Source organism: Monodelphis domestica, chromosome 7, assembly GCF_027887165.1.
Source record: "Monodelphis domestica isolate mMonDom1 chromosome 7, mMonDom1.pri, whole genome shotgun sequence".
Classification (NCBI taxonomy): domain Eukaryota; kingdom Metazoa; phylum Chordata; class Mammalia; order Didelphimorphia; family Didelphidae; genus Monodelphis; species Monodelphis domestica.
In genome coordinates, this window is record NC_077233.1 from 19,179,393 (window position 1) to 19,197,512 (window position 18,120).

The window sequence follows — 18,120 nt, forward strand, 5'->3', positions numbered from 1 at the left end:
GGTTAAGATATGAGGGGTGGGGAGGTAGAGGAGAAAAGGGAAAATGGACTAAAGGAGGCTGCAGGTAGAAGCAAAAACAGACTTTTGAGGAGGGACAGGATAAAAAAGAGAGAAAGATAAAAAGAAGAAAAGAGAATGAAGGAAAATACATAGTAATCATAACTGAATGTAAATGGAATGAACTCACCCATAAAACATAAGCTGATGGCAGAATGGATTAGAAACCAGAATCCAACATTATGTTGTTTATGAGAGACAAACAGAAAGACACACATAAAGGGCCAAAGCAAAATTTATTATGCTTCAGCTTATGTAGAAAAAGCAGTGTTGGAACTTCCGGGTAATCATGGCTGCAATCTAGACGCGGCACGTTTCCTCTCCCCAGCACCGAACGAAATAGACTACATCAAAGGAGCATAAAATCACCTTTGGAGGAACAGAAGGACTCCCCAGTACCCCACAGAGGCAAAGGTACGTGGGGCTTGAACATTTTCACACTAAAATAAGAAGGAAAAGCTTGCACAGAAAAGTGAACTGAGCCGCCCTTCCCCCACCCCACCTCCCCCACTAAACCAGAGTGAGCTACCTGAGCGCTCACCGGGACAGCGAGTGAGTGGGGAGCGTCTCTGTCTGGGGGGGCACTCCAGGGTCCTTGGGATCTGGGGACTGCCAGGAAAAAACGTCTCAGGGCGCTTTCACTGGAGAAGCCAGCGGACTTCGGGCGGGCTGCGCTGAACAAGGCGCACGGATTATCTGGGCGGAGCTGAATACCTGGGCTCGGAGGCTGGGAAGAACTAGTCTGAAGCAACCTAAATTCACAGAAAAACCACTCTTATAACCCAGACCCCAGACCAAAAAGGAAAGGGAAATAAAACCACCAAAGGGATGGCTCACATGGCCCAAAATCAAGCCTCCAGGAAGAAAGGGAAAAAAGTGACTATTGAAAACTTTTATGGTGGAAGTACCCAAGGGAAAGAGGAGAATGAGGAGGAAATCCAAAAAAAATTCAGAACACGCCTCCCAAAATGGAAACTATCAACAAGCTCTGGAAGATCTCAAACTGGAACTTATCCAAAAGATGGAAACCTTCTGGAAAGAAAAATGGGAGAAAGAGATCAGCTGTCTGACAGATAAGACTGCTCAATTGGAAAAAGAACTCGAAGCAGCCAATACAAGGGCAGACAAGGCTGAAAAGCAAATCCAGTCCCTAATGACCAGAATTAAGGACCTCGAAGAAAGTGAGATGATAAAACAGCAAGAATCAATAAAGCAAACCCAAACAATTAATGAATTGGAAGAAAACAGAAAATATCTCACTGAGAAGGTCACGGACCTGGAGAACAGAGGAAGACGAGAAAATCTCCGTATCATCGGTCTCCCAGAAAAACCAGAGGTAAACAACAAATTGGATTTTATTCTAGAGGAGATTATAAAAGAAAATTGCCCCCACGTTCTGGAGCAAGGGGGCAAAATAGAAATAGAAAGGATTCATAGAACACCTTCTATACTAAATCCCCAAAAGACAACGCCTAGGAATGTAATTGCCAAATTCAAGAGCTTCCAAGTAAAGGAGAAAATCCTACAAGAAGCCAAGAAGAAGAGCTTCAGATATAAGGGGGCTCCCATAAGGATCACACATGACTTAGCGGCTAACACACTAAGAGACCGCAAAGCATGGAACACGATATTTAGAAAGGCAAGAGAGCTGGGTCTCCAACCAAGAATCAACTACCCAGCAAAACTGACTATATACTTCCAGGGGAAAGTATGGGCATTCAACAAAATAGAAGATTTCCAAGCATTTGCTAAGAAAAGACCAGAGCTCTGTGGAAAGTTCGATATCCAAGCACAGAAAGCAAGAGAAACATGAAAAGGTAAATATGAAAGAAAGGGAAAAGGAGATAAATCTTATCTTTCTCTTTAAGTCAAACTCTCTTCTATAAGGACTACATTTACATCTAATTATATATATTAATATGTGGGGAAAATGTTTTGTGTAACTCTCATAAATTGTATCATCATAAGAGTAGTTAGAAGAAACATGCATAGGGAAAGATTGGGGAATCAAGAAGATTTGGGGAAAGTTGGGGCAAAAAAAGGAAAAGGGAGGGGGGAACCGTGATAATACTAAGATTAACTTCAAGAAATAGGGGGGGAATCAATAGAATAAACTTTCCCATATAAAGATACACATGGGAAGGGGAGGGGAAGAACTCTCATATGAGAAGGAGAGGAAGAGAGCGTGAAGTGGAAGTACTTAAACCTTACTCTCAGTGAAATCAAATCTGAGAGGGAAGAACATCTAGATCCAGTGGGATCCTGAATTCTATCTTATCCATTAGGGCAAGAAAGAAAGGAAAATTAAGGAGGGGGAGGGGGGAGGGAGCACAAAAAGGGAGGGAAGGAGAGGGGGGAGGGGAAGGGAGCATAAAAAGGGAGGGGCTAGAAAGGGAAGCATCTCAAGGGAGGGGACTAGGGGGACTGACCTAAAGTAAATCACTGGTTCAAAAGGAGAAAGCTAAAGAAGAAAGGTCAGAACTAGGGGAAGACATCAAAATGCCAGCGAATCCACAAATAACAATCATAACTTTGAACGTGAATGGGATGAACTCACCCATAAAACGCAGACAAATAGCAGATTGGATTAGAACACAAAACCCTACCATATGTTGTCTTCAAGAAACACATATGAGACGGGTTGACACTCACAAGGTTAGAATTAAAGGTTGGAGTAAGACCTTTTGGGCCTCAACCGATAGAAAGAAGGCAGGAGTTGCAATCATGATATCTGACAAAGCCAAAGTACAAATAGACCTGATCAAAAGGGACAGGGAAGGTAAATATATTCTGCTAAAAGGAAGTATAGACAATGAGGAAATATCACTAATCAACATGTATGCACCAAATGGTATAGCATCCAAATTTTTAATAGAGAAACTAGGAGAATTGAAGGAGGAATTAGACAGTAAAACCATATTAGTGGGAGACTTGAACCAACCACTATCAAATTTAGATAAATCAAATCAAAAAATAAATAAGAAAGAGGTAAAAGAGGTGAATGAAATCTTAGAAAAATTAGAATTAATAGACATATGGAGAAAAATAAATAGGGACAAAAAAGAATACACCTTCTTTTCAGCACCACATGGCACATTCACAAAAATAGATCATACACTAGGTCATAGAAACATGGCACTTAAATGCAGAAAAGCAGAAATATTAACTGCAGCCTTTTCAGATCACAAGGCAATTAAAATATTGATCGGCAAGGGTACATGGAGACCCAAATCAAAAATTAATTGGAAATTAAATAACATGATACTCCAAAACCATTTAGTTAGAGAAGAAATCATAGAAACAATTAACAATTTCGTTGAAGAAAATGACAACGGCGAAACATCCTTTCAAACCTTATGGGATGCAGCCAAGGCAGTACTTAGAGGAAAATTCATATCCCTGAGTGCATATATTAACAAATTAGGGAGGACAGAGACCAAGGAATTGGAAATGCAAATCAAAAAACTTGAGAATGAACAAATTAAAAACCCCCAGAAGAAAACCATACTAGAGATCCTAAAAATTAAGGGAGAAATTAATAAAATAGAAAGTGACAGAACTATTGAGCTAATAAACAAGACTAGAAGCTGGTACTTTGAAAAAACAGACAAAATAGACAAAGTACTGGTTAATTTAATTAAAAAAAGGAAAGAAGAAAGGCAAATTAATAGCATCAAGGATGAAAAGGGGGATCTCACCTCAAATGAAGAGGAAATTAAGGCAATCATTAAAAACTACTTTGCCCAACTATATGGCAATAAATTTACCAATCTAGGTGATATGGATGAATATTTACAAAAATATAAATTGCCTAGACTAACAGAAGAAGAAATAGTTTTCTTAAATAATCCCATATCAGAAATTGAAATCCATCAAGCCATCAAAGAACTGCCTAAGAAAAAATCCCCAGGGCCTGATGGATTCACCAGTGAATTCTATCAAACATTCAGAGAACAGTTAACCCCAATATTACACAAACTATTCGACATAATAAGCAAAGAGGGAGTCCTACCAAACTCCTTTTATGACACAAGCATGGTACTAATTCCAAAGCCAGGCAGGCCAAAAACAGAGAAAGAAAACTATAGGCCAATCTCCCTAATGAATATAGATGCAAAAATCTTAAATAGGATACTAGCAAAAAGACTCCAGCAAGTGATTAGAAGGGTCATCCACCATGATCAAGTAGGATTCATACCAGGGATGCAGGGCTGGTTCAACATTAGGAAAACTATCCACATAATTGACCACATCAACAAGCAAACCAACAAGAATCACATGATTATCTCAATAGATGCAGAAAAAGCCTTTGATAAAATACAACACCCATTCCTACTAAAAACACTAGAAAGCATAGGAATAGAAGGGTCATTCCTAAAAATAATAAACAGTATATATCTAAAACCATCAGCTAATATCATCTGCAATGGGGATAAACTAAATCCATTCCCATTAAGATCAGGAGTGAAACAAGGATGCCCATTATCACCTCTATTATTTGACATTGTATTAGAAACACTAGCAGTAGCAATTAGAGAAGAAAAAGAAATTGAAGGCATCAAAATAGGCAAGGAGGAGACCAAATTATCACTCTTTGCAGATGACATGATGGTCTACTTAAAGAATCCTAGAGATTCAACCAAAAAGTTAATTGAAATAATCAACAACTTTAGCAAAGTTGCAGGATACAAAATAAACCCACATAAGTCATCAGCATTTCTATATAATTCCAACACAGCTCAGCAGCAAGAACTAGAAAGAGAAATCCCATTCAAAATTACCCAAGACAAAATAAAATACTTAGGAATCTATCTCCCGAGACAAACACAGGATCTATATGAACACAACTACAAAACACTTTCCACACAACTAAAACTAGACTTGAACAATTGGAAGAACATTAACTGCTCATGGGTAGGACGAGCCAATATAATAAAAATGACCATCCTACCCAAACTCATCTATCTATTTAGTGCCATACCCATGGAACTCCCAAAAATTTTTTTTACTGATTTAGAAAAAAACATAACAAAGTTCATTTGGAAAAACAAAAGATCAAGGATACCCAGGGAATTAATGAAAAAAAATACAAAGGAAGGGGGTCTTGCAGTCCCAGATCTCAGACTATATTATAAAGCAGCGGTCATCAAAACAATTTGGTACTGGCTAAGAGACAGAAAGGAGGATCAGTGGAATAGACTGGGGGCAAGCAACCTCAGCAAGACAGTATATGACAAACCCAAAGATCCCAGCTTTTGGGACAAAAATCCACTATTTCATAAAAACTGTTGGGAAAATTGGAGGACAGTGTGGGAAAGATTAGGCTTAGATCAACACCTCACACCCTACACCAAGATAAATTCAAAATGGATGAATGACTTGAACATAAAGAAAGAAACTATAAGAAAATTAGGCGAACACAGAATAGTATACATGTCAGACCTTTGGGAAGGGAAATACTTCAAAACCAAGCAAGAATTAGAAAGAATTACAAAATGCAAAATAAATAATCTGGATTACATCAAATTAAAAAGTTTTTGTACAAACAAAACCAATGTAACCAAAATCAGAAGGGTAGCAACAAATTGGGAAACAATCTTCATAAAAACCTCTGACAAGGGTTTAATTACTAAAATTTATAAAGAACTAAATCAATTGTACAAAAAATCAAGCCATTCTCCAATTGACAAATGGGCAAGGGACATGAACAGGCAATTCTCAGCCAAAGAAATCAAAACTATTAATAAGCACATGAAAAAGTGCTCTACATCTCTTATAATCAGAGAGATGCAAATCAAAACAACTCTGAGGTATCATCTCACACCTAGCAGATTGGCTAACATGACAGCTATGCAAAGTAATGAATGCTGGAGGGGATGTGGCAAAGTGGGGACATTAATTCATTGCTGGTGGAGTTGTGAACTGATCCAACCATTCTGGAGGGCAATTTGGAACTATGCCCAAAGGGCGATAAAAGACTGTCTGCCCTTTGATCCAGCCATAGCACTGCTGGGCTTGTACCCCAAAGAGATAATGGACAAAAAGACTTGTACAAAAATATTCATAGCTGCGCTCTTTGTGGTGGCCAAAAATTGGAAAATGAGGGGATGCCCCTCAATTGGGGAATGGCTAAACAAATTGTGGTATATGTTGGTGATGGAATATTATTGTGCTAAAAGGAATAATAAAGTGGAGGAATTCCATGTGAACTGGAACAACCTCCAGGAAGTGATGCAGAGCGAAAGGAGCAGAACCAGGAAAACATTATACACAGAGACTGATACATTGTGGTACAATCGAAGGTGATGGACTTCTCCATAAGTATCAATGCAATTTCCCTGAACAATCTGCAGGGATCTAAAAAAAAAAATACTACCCACAAGCAGAGGATAAACTGTGGGAGTAAAAACACCGCAGAAAAGCAACTGCTCGACCACAGGGTTGGAGGAGATAAGACTGAGGAGAGACTCTAAATGAACACTATAATGCAAACTCCAACAACAGGGAAATGGGTTCGAGTCAAGAACACATGTGATAACCAGTGGAATCATGCGTCGGCTATGGGAGAGGGAAAGGCGGGGGGGGGGGGGGGGGGGGAGGGGAGGAAAAGAAAACGATCTTTGTTTCCAGTGAATAATGTATGAAAACGACCAAATAAAATAATATTAAAATTAAAAAAAAAAAAAAAGAAAAAGAAAAAGCAGTGTTAACAATGATAATTTCAGGCAAAGAGAAAGAGATCTAATGAAAAGAGATAAGCAGGGAAAGTACATTTTTGCTAAAAGGTACCACAGACAAGAAGGTTAAAAAAAATTAGGGGAAAGTTTCTCAGTTAAAGGCCTTATTTCTCAAATATATAGGGAATTGAGTCAAATTTATAATATAAGAGCCATTCCTCAATTGATAAATGGCCAAAAGATATGGACAGGCAGTTTCAAAAGAAAAAATCAAAGCTCTCTATAGGTTTATGAAAAATTTTCTAAAAATCAGTATTGATTAAAGAAATGCACATTAAAACAACTCTGAGGTACCACCTCACACCTATCAGAGATAACAAATGTTGGAGGGGATGAGAGAAAATAGGTAAACTAATAAACTGTTGGTGGAGTTGTGAACTGGTCTAATCATTCTGCAGAACAATATGGAACTATGCCCAAAGAATATAAAGGTGTGTATACATTTTATCTTACCAATGCCATTACTGAGCCTGTATCCTAAAGAGTTTAAAGGAAAAGGACCTACATGCATACAAATATTTCTAGAGTGCTAGCAAAGAATGGGAAATTGAGGGGATTGCTTATCAGTTGGGGAATGGCTAAATAAGCTGTGGCATATGACTGTGATAGAGCACTATTGTGCTATAAAAATGATGGGGGGAGTGGTTTCAGGGAAAAAAAAACCCAACATGGCAAGAAGTATATGAACTGATGCAAAGTAAAATGCGAGGAACTGGGGGTCATTGTGTACAACAGCAATGTGGCCATGATGATCAACTATGAATGATTTAGCTACTCTGATTAATACAACAATGCAAAAAAGGAGTCATGAAAAAATATTTTGTACCTTCAGAGCGAAGACTGGTGAACTCTGAGTGCAAACTGAAGTACAATTTCTGCCCTCTATTTTTCTTGCTTTCTTGGTGACATGACTAATATGAAAATATGTTTTGCATGATTTCACATTTATAATTGCTCTCATTTTGTTAGCCTCCTGGGTGAGAGGGAGGACGAGAGAGTTTGGAACTCAAAGTTTCAAAAGAAAAGAATGTTAAAAAGAAATAATATTAAAACAAAAACAAACCAACAAAATAAAAAAACTTTTCCTTTTCCTCTGTGTGTGAGTGCTACATCTCATAGACAAAGTCCAAAATGAGGTGTCAGTCCATCAGACTCTGTTATCCTGGTACCTCTTGGATTGATCACATATGAAGATGCAAAGCAGAAGGTTACAGCCCCTCTCCAGGAGCCCAGGTAAAACCCAAGAGGAGGGCTGTACCAGTTAAAAATCCAGGGTTCCCATTAGCCAGCCCATTTCAGGACCACTCAAAGCCTTTAATGTTCCCCGGAGCAACAGCTCTGTTTATGTTCCATGCAACTGAGTGGCTGCTGCCAGTGTTGGCCTTTGTAATAGTGACTTCAAGATGCCTTTTCTGGCACTTATCAGAAATAGATCTCTCGTGTGCCTTTGCTCAAGGATCACCGTCTCATTTCTTTGCCTTATTTAGGACATTTAACATAACATATCACTAGCTTCCTCACAGCAAGGTCCCCTCTTGACAGCAAGGTCCTCTTTTTCTGTCATACGTAATTATCAATGTACACCTCTGAAAAGATGCCCACTTTGAGGGGCATAATCTATTTCAGACAGTAAATCACAGCAACAGCTCCATCCCTCGGGCAGCCAAAATATACAAGTCAGATTTATGAGCTCTCACGTTGAATTCTCCAGACCTGAAGACAAATGTGGCTGCATCAGCGCTCCTTCCCTTGGGCAATCAGCAGAAAACTGGCACCTCTGTGGGTTTCAACTGTGTTTTTTGTCTTCCTAACTTTGGGTCTTGAGCCCTCTTGTTCCAGACTCGATGCAGAAATGTTCTTAGACAGCCATGTTATTAGGACCGGGGAGGTGCGGCGCAGTTTGGGAGTGTTTATTTCCCTTTCACACCATTCAAATTTCTCAGTTTTCAGCAAAAATTATTTTGTTGATGTTTTATCTCTGGGGGCCTAACAAGAATGCTTCTTTCTACCCCCAAGTCAGAAACAAATGGTTCATCTGAGCAGATGCCACTGACAAAGGGCCCTCTGTCTCGGGTTTTGTCTCTTCGTTCTTTTCAAATTTCTACTGGGGACCATCAGAGCCGCATTAAGGTTCTCTCCCAATAAGAATGTGTTGACTTGGTGATGCTCAGGAAATGATATTAAAACATTAGGATTTCCTTCCTGGAAACAATCACTAGAAAGTTGGGGCCACTTCTTTGATTTATTTCAGCTAGGATATATCCTATTCTAGAAGTACAATAAATATTAACTGACGGTAATGAAGAAATCAAGACAATATTCCCCAGGTGGGAAACGGTGGGCCTCACAGCATGGCCCTATGTGACTGGTATTTACCAAATGAAAAATGACAGGATTTCCTCATCTATAAAATGGGGGGGGGGAAGGAGGTAGGTAGACCAGATAGCCCCATGAACCCCCTCCAGCTCTAGATCTATGCTCCTCTTGACAACTTTTGAATATTTATAAATTCATTTACTTTCATTTCCAACAAATGTTACCATTTAAATTCTCACCTTGAACACTCAGACTTCCTGAGGAATCCAGGAGCTCTGTAGGTTGCTGGCTAGGGGGCACAATAGGTGGACTGAACACATTTAACCAATCCCTGAAAAAGAAGAAATCAAACGGACAATTTTAAACTTCAGAAAAACGAGGGTGAGTTGCCAATGCATTAACAAAAAAATTAAAAATATTAAATTATATATGAAAACATTAAGTAAACTACTCTTGATTTAATGATGAATAATAATTATGATGACACATTTTTAGGGCATTTAAGATTTAAAAAGTGCTTTCCTGGTAACAAACTTGGTAGCTAAATAGTTCAAGGATTATTATCCCCATTTTATGATAAAGAAGTTGAAGATCAGAAAAGTTAAAACTACTGTCTCCTGATTCCTAGTCCAGGGCTCTATTACTACAGAAAACTCAATGGATGTGGAGTGGGAGGACCTGACTTCAGATCCTGTTTCTGCCACTTAATGCCTGGGTGACCTTATGTCAATCACATCACCTTTCTGGGTCTTGGTTTTCTCATCTTTAATATAATAAAGGTACTGGCCTACATAGCTTTGAAGGTCCTTTCCAACTTTAAACCTATAATCTGAGGATGTTGTGATCTTAAGTCTGGCTATTCTTGAATGGTCTGTAACCCACTGGGTTCCATCAACTCTAAACCCTCAACCATAAGAGCTCAATTCATATTACCTCCAAATTTGGTAGGCAGGCTTCTATAGTGTTATTCAGGACCCCAATCAAAATATTAAGCAGCGCAGGGCCAAGCAGAGATTCTTGGGACTCTTTGTGAGAGATCTCTTTCTAAGTCAACACTGACCCATTAATGGCTACTCCTTTTTTTTTTTAACTTAAAATTTTTTTCGATTACACGTAGAAATACTTTTTGAGTAACCTTTTATTTTTGTATTTTAAAAATATATGACATAATATAAAATATGTATCAAATTATAATAAATATGATTATCCAAGAGAAACAAATGATCACATTAGCTATTTTCCAAAAATTTTTGACTGCTGTTTTCTGACATTTTGGGATTCAGATTCTTTCCCTCCCTAAGCTCTCCCTGAGGCAGTAAGCAGTTTGTTATAGATACCGGTGCTTTCATGCAATACATATTTCCATATTCCTCATGCTGACAGAAGACATATATCACACATACAATAAAAAATTCACAAAGGACATAAAGTGAAAGATGGTGTGCTTTGACCTGCTATCAGATTCCAGCAGTTCCTTTTTTTGGCTGTGGTTAGCATTTTTTGGTTTGTTTGTTTAATCATGAATCCCTTGGATTTATCTGGGAAACTTGCTAAGCTTAGTAAACTTGGTTTACCCCTTTACAGTTGGTCATTGTGTGATATTTCTGTTACTGTATACAGTGTTCTCCTAGTTCTGCTTATTTCACTTTGCATCAGTTTAGATAAATCTTTCTCGGTTTTTCTGATTGCTACTATTTGACATTAATCAGAGGATAATAAAAGTTATCTCTCTATAGATCAAGAGATCATATATGCTTTTAACACTTTCTTGAGAGATATCTTGTTGGAAGAGAACCATCAATGATGTATTTTGCTTTACTAAGTCAAATTATCTATGATTTTACTCTGTCCAGGCAAAAGATGAAATGATTTCTTAATAACAGAAACAAAATTTCTACATTAGAGAAAAAATATAGACTTCTCTATGACCTTCAGATTAGCAAGTTTTGAAAAGATGGTAGTTTTTTTCTCTTATTAAGCAGCAGTATTGGTATTAAGTTCCCCCATGGGAGTTCTGTTGCGTAGACTGTCACATCCAAAGATTTCATCACCTAGTGGTCTCTCGTGATAACCAACTTTGTACTTAAGTAGGCTGGTCCTAGGAGAGCAGACACTGTCACCAGCAGAGTCAGTCTCTCTCCTCTTACTCTTTATCATTGCTTATATCTTACAGGCCAGGGTCACCTACACATCAAGGGGAACCACACAAGTCTGAATTCTGTGGAGGACAAGAGACAGACCAGAAATGGAAGAGATCTTCCATCTTGGATCAATTTTCATCACTGATGACCATCCCCAGGTAGACTCAGGATTTGATGTGCTCTTACTATGAGCAGAAAATGAAATTCAAGTAAAAGATGGTGGGAATAATATGAGGACCAGAAACAAGGACACATGGGAGAAACCATGCCAATGGGAACACGGTTTTCAAGCTATAGGAAGAAGGGGAAGACATCAAATGACTGAAAAAAATTATATGTGGTACTTAAAAAGTGATCTGGAAGACATTAGCAACTCCTGCTTCACAGACTTACCTTCTTATTTGTGTAAAACCTTTATGGGAATGACCTAAATACTTCTTTTCAAAGGTACGATGATGAAAATACAACAGGAGAACAGACACAGTGGACACCAATGGGTCTCAACAATAGAGCCCATCTTCACAGTCCCAGGGGTTGACCCTTTATGAAGGACAGAGAGAAAGACAAGGACAAGAACTGTAGGGGGAGTGTTATTTAGGGGACCTCTAACTTAGAACCAGCTGGGTTATCAGAATAATGGTTGAAGCATTTGAGAGTCCAGATTCTTGAATAAGGCGTTTTGGTTGTCATTTTGAAAATGTACATCATGGACACATTTTCCCTTGAGCCCATCCTTGCATGAATACCTTTGGGGTGTGTGAATCTTGAAATTTCTCAGACTTGTGAATGTTAAAAAATTCCCTATTGGGGAATTTTTCATTGGGACAATTCCCTATTGGGACCACTCCCCATTTGGACAGTGAGAACTCTACTTAGATAAAAAATGTGAAGACCTCTACTCCACCCTTACTTAAGACTGCTTTAGGGGAGAAAACTCCTTGCTGAACAATGAAAAGTACTTAAACCCATACTTAAGCCATGCCTATTTTTAGAATTAATACAAAGGGGTGCTAAGTACCTATAAAGGTCAGGCAACTTGTGAACTTACAAGGAGCAAAGAGGAAAAAACTTACTCGGAGCTTTTCTGGTGTGAATTACTCAAAAATCCACACCTTCTTAGGTGTGGACTAAGAATGGTCTGTCCTTTGAAAAACGTCTACTGTGACTGGTAGATGTAAGAATTTAGGGGACTTGACAAAGGAAAATTTCCCTTTATAAGGAAAGGAAAAGCTGAAAAACAGGACTCTCTGGAGCTCTCAAAAGACAATCTCTAAGGAGGTTGTTGAGAGAAGGACAATCTCTAAGGAGGTCTCTCAAGGGAGGCTGACTCTGGCTGGAACTCCCTCTGGGGAGACTCTGTCCCCCTGAATCCTCACTTGAACAGATCTTATGGTGAGTGATTAAGGACTGACTGATCTTTCTTTTAGAGCTTAGGACTGGGTTGGCCAGGGCTGCCTGGGCCGGCCTATTCTTTTCTCATTTATTTCCTTTTACTCTCTCTCTCTCTCTTTCTTTGATTCCTCATTGTATTATTAATTAAATTTTCTATAAAACCCAGTTGACTTGGGTATATTCATAATTGGGAATATTTCCCTGGCGACCACCTTATATTTGATGTAAAAACAAGACACTGTAGTGAAAACATATTTTCTGCGGTCACAACTTACTCACCCACTCTTATATCTACAACAATTTATATCTTCCACTATTTTACTCACTACAGTTTACAACCTCAACCTTTTAATTATCACAGTTTATGACAAACACTCCTTTTAAATCTCACAGGTGTTCAGAGGATGGAAGGTGGAGGCAAGGGAGAGCTTGGCTCCAGCCCCGGCAGAAGAGCTCTCCTCCTTCCATCTCTTTTCTTCCCTCCTTATTTTTGTTCTCTTCGCTACCACTGATCCAAAGCAGGGACGTGGCTTCAAATTCCTACTCTGTCACTTGGTTATCTTGAGAAGGTCACTTTGCCTGGGTCTTGCTTTTGTAAAAATGATGAGGTAGGACTAGATGACTTCCAGTGATCCCTCCAACTCTAAATTGAGGAGTCGACAACTGTTTTGGTTCATCCTTTGTATCCTCAGTACCAGGCACAGTGTCTGGCATATGGCAGGTTCTTTACCTTCTGTCTTAGAAGCAATACGGCGCATTGGTTCCAAGGGAGAAGAGTGGTAAGGGCTAGGCAATGGGGGCTAAATGACTTATCCAGGGTCACACAGCTAGGAAGTGCCTGAGCCTCGATTTGAACCCAAGACCTCCCATCTCTGGACCTGGCTCTCCATCCACTGAGCTAACCAGCTTCCCCTTTGTATGGCAGATTCTTAAGAAATGCTTATTGATCTGACTGCATAGAGATGAAGGAAATAGAATAGTTAATAAGCAATGATCACAGATCTTAGATCTTTTGTCCGTCTCTATCAATGGCGGTGGGAGAGCAAAAAAGTGTATCATATTTGTTAGGAGAGGGATTGGGCTGGCAGAAAACAAGAAAGAATTTGGCTGGCTCTCCTCATATATATTTTCACAAAGAGGACCCGCCCTGAATTCCGGGATGGATCATCCAGGTTCCAGAGTCCTTCGGTGGTCCTGGGCTTTCCTCCTTCCCTGGACCCCAGGCCTCTCACTGGCAGGCTTTGGATCAGGCACGTTAAATTGGAGATGGTGGTGCGGCCCCAGCCTTGGCTTTCCCTCCCACGTAGAACCATCCAAACGGAAAACGTGCCCTATTGCAGGATAGCTGCTCCCCGGCTCAGCCCAGCTATCAACAGATCGTGGACGGTACACGAGTGCGTGAGCATGTGGTGTAACTGAATTCCATAATAACCAGGAAGGAAGTCAGGATGGATTGTTCCCGGACTTTCACGCGAACAGGGCATGTTCTGAGAAGCACCTTTCATGGACTAAGAAATGTCTACTTCACAGAAAACTTACCCAGGTTACACCCACACTGCTAACAGAGTGACCTCATCAGCCACTCAACATGACGGAGGGCGACGATTCACAGGGACAACCGAGAACGTTCTGTAACGCCACAAAGGAACCCCCAACGACCGACCTTCAAGGCTGGCCAGTGGCGACATTTGCTGCGTGAACACAGGCATGAATCCCACAGAAAAGTCAGACCCTTCCCTACAGGTGGGGATGAATTCTTGATGGGAAAGAACAGGAAGGGCACAGAGAAAGCCTTTCCTTCCTCACCGGACAGCTCTGCTACCGTCTTCCCTTATTCACCACCCAAACTCTGGAAACGAAGGCATCTCGATGCTTATGCAGATAGGCAGGTAGAGAGAGAGGCAGAATGGCTTCGTGGGTGGAGAGCTGGGCCAGGAAGACCAGGGCTGAAAGCCAACCTGACTCACGTGGGCCAAAGGACCCTGGACGAGTCACTTAACCTCTCGAGGGGGCCCAGTAGATAGAGCACCAGGACTGGAGTTAGGAAGATCTGAATTCTACTTTGACTTCAGACACTAACAAGCTGTGTGATCCTGGGTAAGTCATTTAACCCAACTGCCTCAGTTTCCTCAACAGTAAAATGGAGATGATCACCGCATCTCCCCCCCAAAGCTGTTGTGTGGCTTAAATGAGATCTCTGTAAAGCACCTAGCACAACGCTGGGCACACAGGAGATGCTTAATGAATGTTTCTTCCCTTCTCCTTTCCCTCCGAGTCCTCAGCCTCTCTCTAAGATGAAGGTCCCAGAGAAGGAAGCACGGTCTCCTCGTCCAGGAGTTCCAATGACACTTCTGATGCTGGCCGCCATTCCCTGCATACTTTACGTTGGGGCTGGGAGGGACTCCAGGGCATGATCGGACCCAACCTCTCTTTTTGGAGACGAGGAACATTCAGTGGAGATTGTGGGATCAAGAAGGGCTTTAGCGAAGCATCTTTCCTGGGCGCGTCTTCTCTGTTCCTGCACCTGCCCGCCCGCCCAAAGCGCCGTCTGAGCTCCTCAATCACGGCAGCCCCATTGCCATGAATGGGACGTCCCCGCACGGAGGGGGCAGGCCAATGCACCTCTCACGCGAGCTCCACCCAATGCAGTAGCCGTCCGGCTTAGAAAAGCGGGCCAGAAAAGCCACCCGGCCACCCCGGCATCTCCCAACTTCAAGACTGTTCATGCTCGGAAACTTCGTTTGGCCAGGGAGGACGCTGGAGGGTAAAGCCAGCCAGCGAATGGAGGCAGAGCCCTGGATGGGAGCCACGACATGGACCTGCACCTCTATCCCAGGAATCCTTCGATCGCGACGTCGTGGGATTATTGATACTTTATTGATCGGTTATTCTTCCCCGACAATAAGAACACGGTAACCAGCCTGCCCCTGCTCTCTGGCTCCGTGACAACAGAACGCTGGGCAGGCGGCGTCTGGGAGCGGCGAGCGGAGCACCAACAGCCCTCTACGTGGGCATCTGCCCACCCCGCCGCCATGTCCTGCGGCGGGGTTACGGCGAGGCCGGGTGGGACGCGGGACGGCGTCGGGGCCGCTGAACCGTTTTTATGAGCAATTTCTTAACGGCTTTTGAGTGTGAGAATGTTTATCCCACACAATCATTTGCAACAATCCAAAAGAAGCCCTGCAAGAGCTGAGATGCACTCTACACGGCAGAGCTCGTGGTCCGGCTACTCCTGAAGGCCGGGTCGGGGGCTCACAGGGAGGCAGCGGAAGCTCCAGAGAGGAAGACGACGCAGCTGGAGGAAGGGACCCTTTCCGGCTCGGCATCTCTGATGCTACGCTTCAGTGCCCTGTGTGGCCCGCGATGTGTGTCCAGAGTAAACACAAGGAGGGAGCCAGAGCAGGCCAAAATGGCCCAAGTAGACGTCTCAGATCCATTGTGTGCAAGGCACAGGCCCGAGGACCAAACTGGACGCAACCCTGCAAACTCTGAAAAATGTCGCTAAAATTATTTTTTGGCCAGACTAAAGATTTCATTGATGCATGAAGAGAAAACTGGAGACGGACTCCCTTGACCAACGCATATTTGCAGCAATTTACAGAGCTGCCTGGAGCTGTGAGAGGAAGTCACTTGTCTAGGGTCTGTCTCACAGCTAGTATGTGGCAGAGACAGGATTTGAATCCAGACAGTGTGGGTGCCCCCCAGCCCCCACAGACTCTCTTGTCAAGGTACTCTAGTAGTATGTAGGGCACTTATATAAGGCATTACTATGTGTGTGTTTAGAGATACATATGCATTAAATTTCACATGTCATATTACATATATGTACACATGAGTACACACACATGTAATGAAGTGGTGAACTTCACAAGTGAGTTCAAACACCTAGAATTTCAATTATTGGAATCGTGATTTATTAATAAAAAAAAAACAAAGAATCTGCCAGCTGGGACAGCCTTGCCTAGTGGAAGACTGCCCCGATCTAACATTTTGGATAGCTTATATACGTTACAAGATACAAAGTTATTTCCTTTCACATACAGGTTCTTATCTGACAATAAAACAAACCTTAACACAGGAATGTGAGGTCAGTAATAGGGGGACAATCCTCAGATTTATTGGGGGGGGTTGTTATCTAGGAGTGTTTATTTTCACACGCATTCAGTCACTTAGCCCTATCCTGCCATGTTATCTTGCTTCCATCCTGACCTTTTGATATTCCTGAAATTCCTCTTTGTCTTCTGCCCCTTTCTGATTCACATCCCCCAAGCTAAGTAGAGACTACTTTGCTGTCTGCATAAACAGCTTGACTTCCTGGGGGAGGGAAGCCAGGTCTGTTCCCTAAAAAATGCAGGCAGGGGTCTATCTGCTTTATCTACTTTTAATTTTTCTATCTTGCCCTTTTCAGACTATTCCAGTAATCCAGTGCTCACAGAGATGGAATGAAGGAGGGAAGATGAATGAGTGTGGAGTAAGCTGAAGCTCAGACAAGCAGAGCCTGGGCTTCTGTCCCATCCTGGGAGTGTGGATACCCGTGCTTGGCCCCAGCATGCCTGGATGCAGGACTAGCCATCTTCAGACCTTGTAGCCTCCTGGAGTGCCGCCCCGTCTGGGTTTCCATCTTTCCAATGGCTGGGCACATGCTTTTGTTTCCACACTCTCCTTTCCTGACATGTACACACAATCTGGGGGTGCACAACTTCTCCGGGACAGCTGGGAAGGACAAACTCCATTTTCTGCCTCAGGGCAGAGAAAGCAGAAATTCACCTAATTGTAACCAGGATCCTCCCAAACCCCCAAATGCAGCCCTTTAATTTTTCTCAAATTTGAATGCAACAAGTTCTTAACAAAATCACTCCTTTAAAAAACCCAAACCAAAACATCTTTTACCTTCTGTCACAGAATCAATACTAAGTATTGGTTCCAAGGCAGAAGAGTGGTCAGGGCTAGGTAATGGGGGTTAAGTGACATGCCCAGGGTCACCTAGCTAGGAAGTGTCTGTGGTCCTATTTGAATCCAGGATCTCCTGTTCTCAGGTCCAGCTCTCAGACCACTGAGCCATCTGGCTGCCCCACACCAATGTCTCTTAAGGGGTTTCATATTTGATTTGGAGTTGGACCTTCAGAGGATTTTCAATTTTTTTCCCATCATGTATCAGGTTTCTATTTGTTTTTCCTCAGAATGCTAAGTAGCATTCAATTCAATTTAATTAAACAAATACTCATTAAATACCTCCTGGGGCTTTGAAATCTATTGGCTAACTTTGAGGGAAGGACAAAAAAAAAAGAAAGGACTGTATTTTTCTAAATATCGGCCATACTCTCTTTTGTCCACTCCTTCCTCCAATCTAGTTTATATACAATCCGAGTCCTGCATTAATTGTCAATGTTTACCTGTATAGGTGTTTTCTCATTTCAGGTTTCTATTTAGAGGCAGATTATATACTGTAATAATACTTTAGGTGATTTTAATTTACT

At 41.5% G+C, this 18,120-nt stretch overlaps 1 protein-coding gene across 9 annotated transcripts in view; it reads right to left on the reverse strand.

Annotated features, from left to right (window-relative positions):
* Nucleotides 1–18,120, reverse strand: part of CFAP20DC (CFAP20 domain containing) — a 291,242-nt gene that overhangs the window by 11,442 nt on the left and 261,680 nt on the right. For all 9 annotated transcript variants that reach the window (XM_056804298.1, XM_007499981.3, XM_056804296.1 and 6 more), the window contains one exon: nucleotides 9,350–9,441. In XM_056804298.1, coding sequence (XP_056660276.1) covers nucleotides 9,350–9,441 — 92 coding nt within the window. The remainder of the gene's footprint in view (nucleotides 1–9,349; nucleotides 9,442–18,120) is intronic.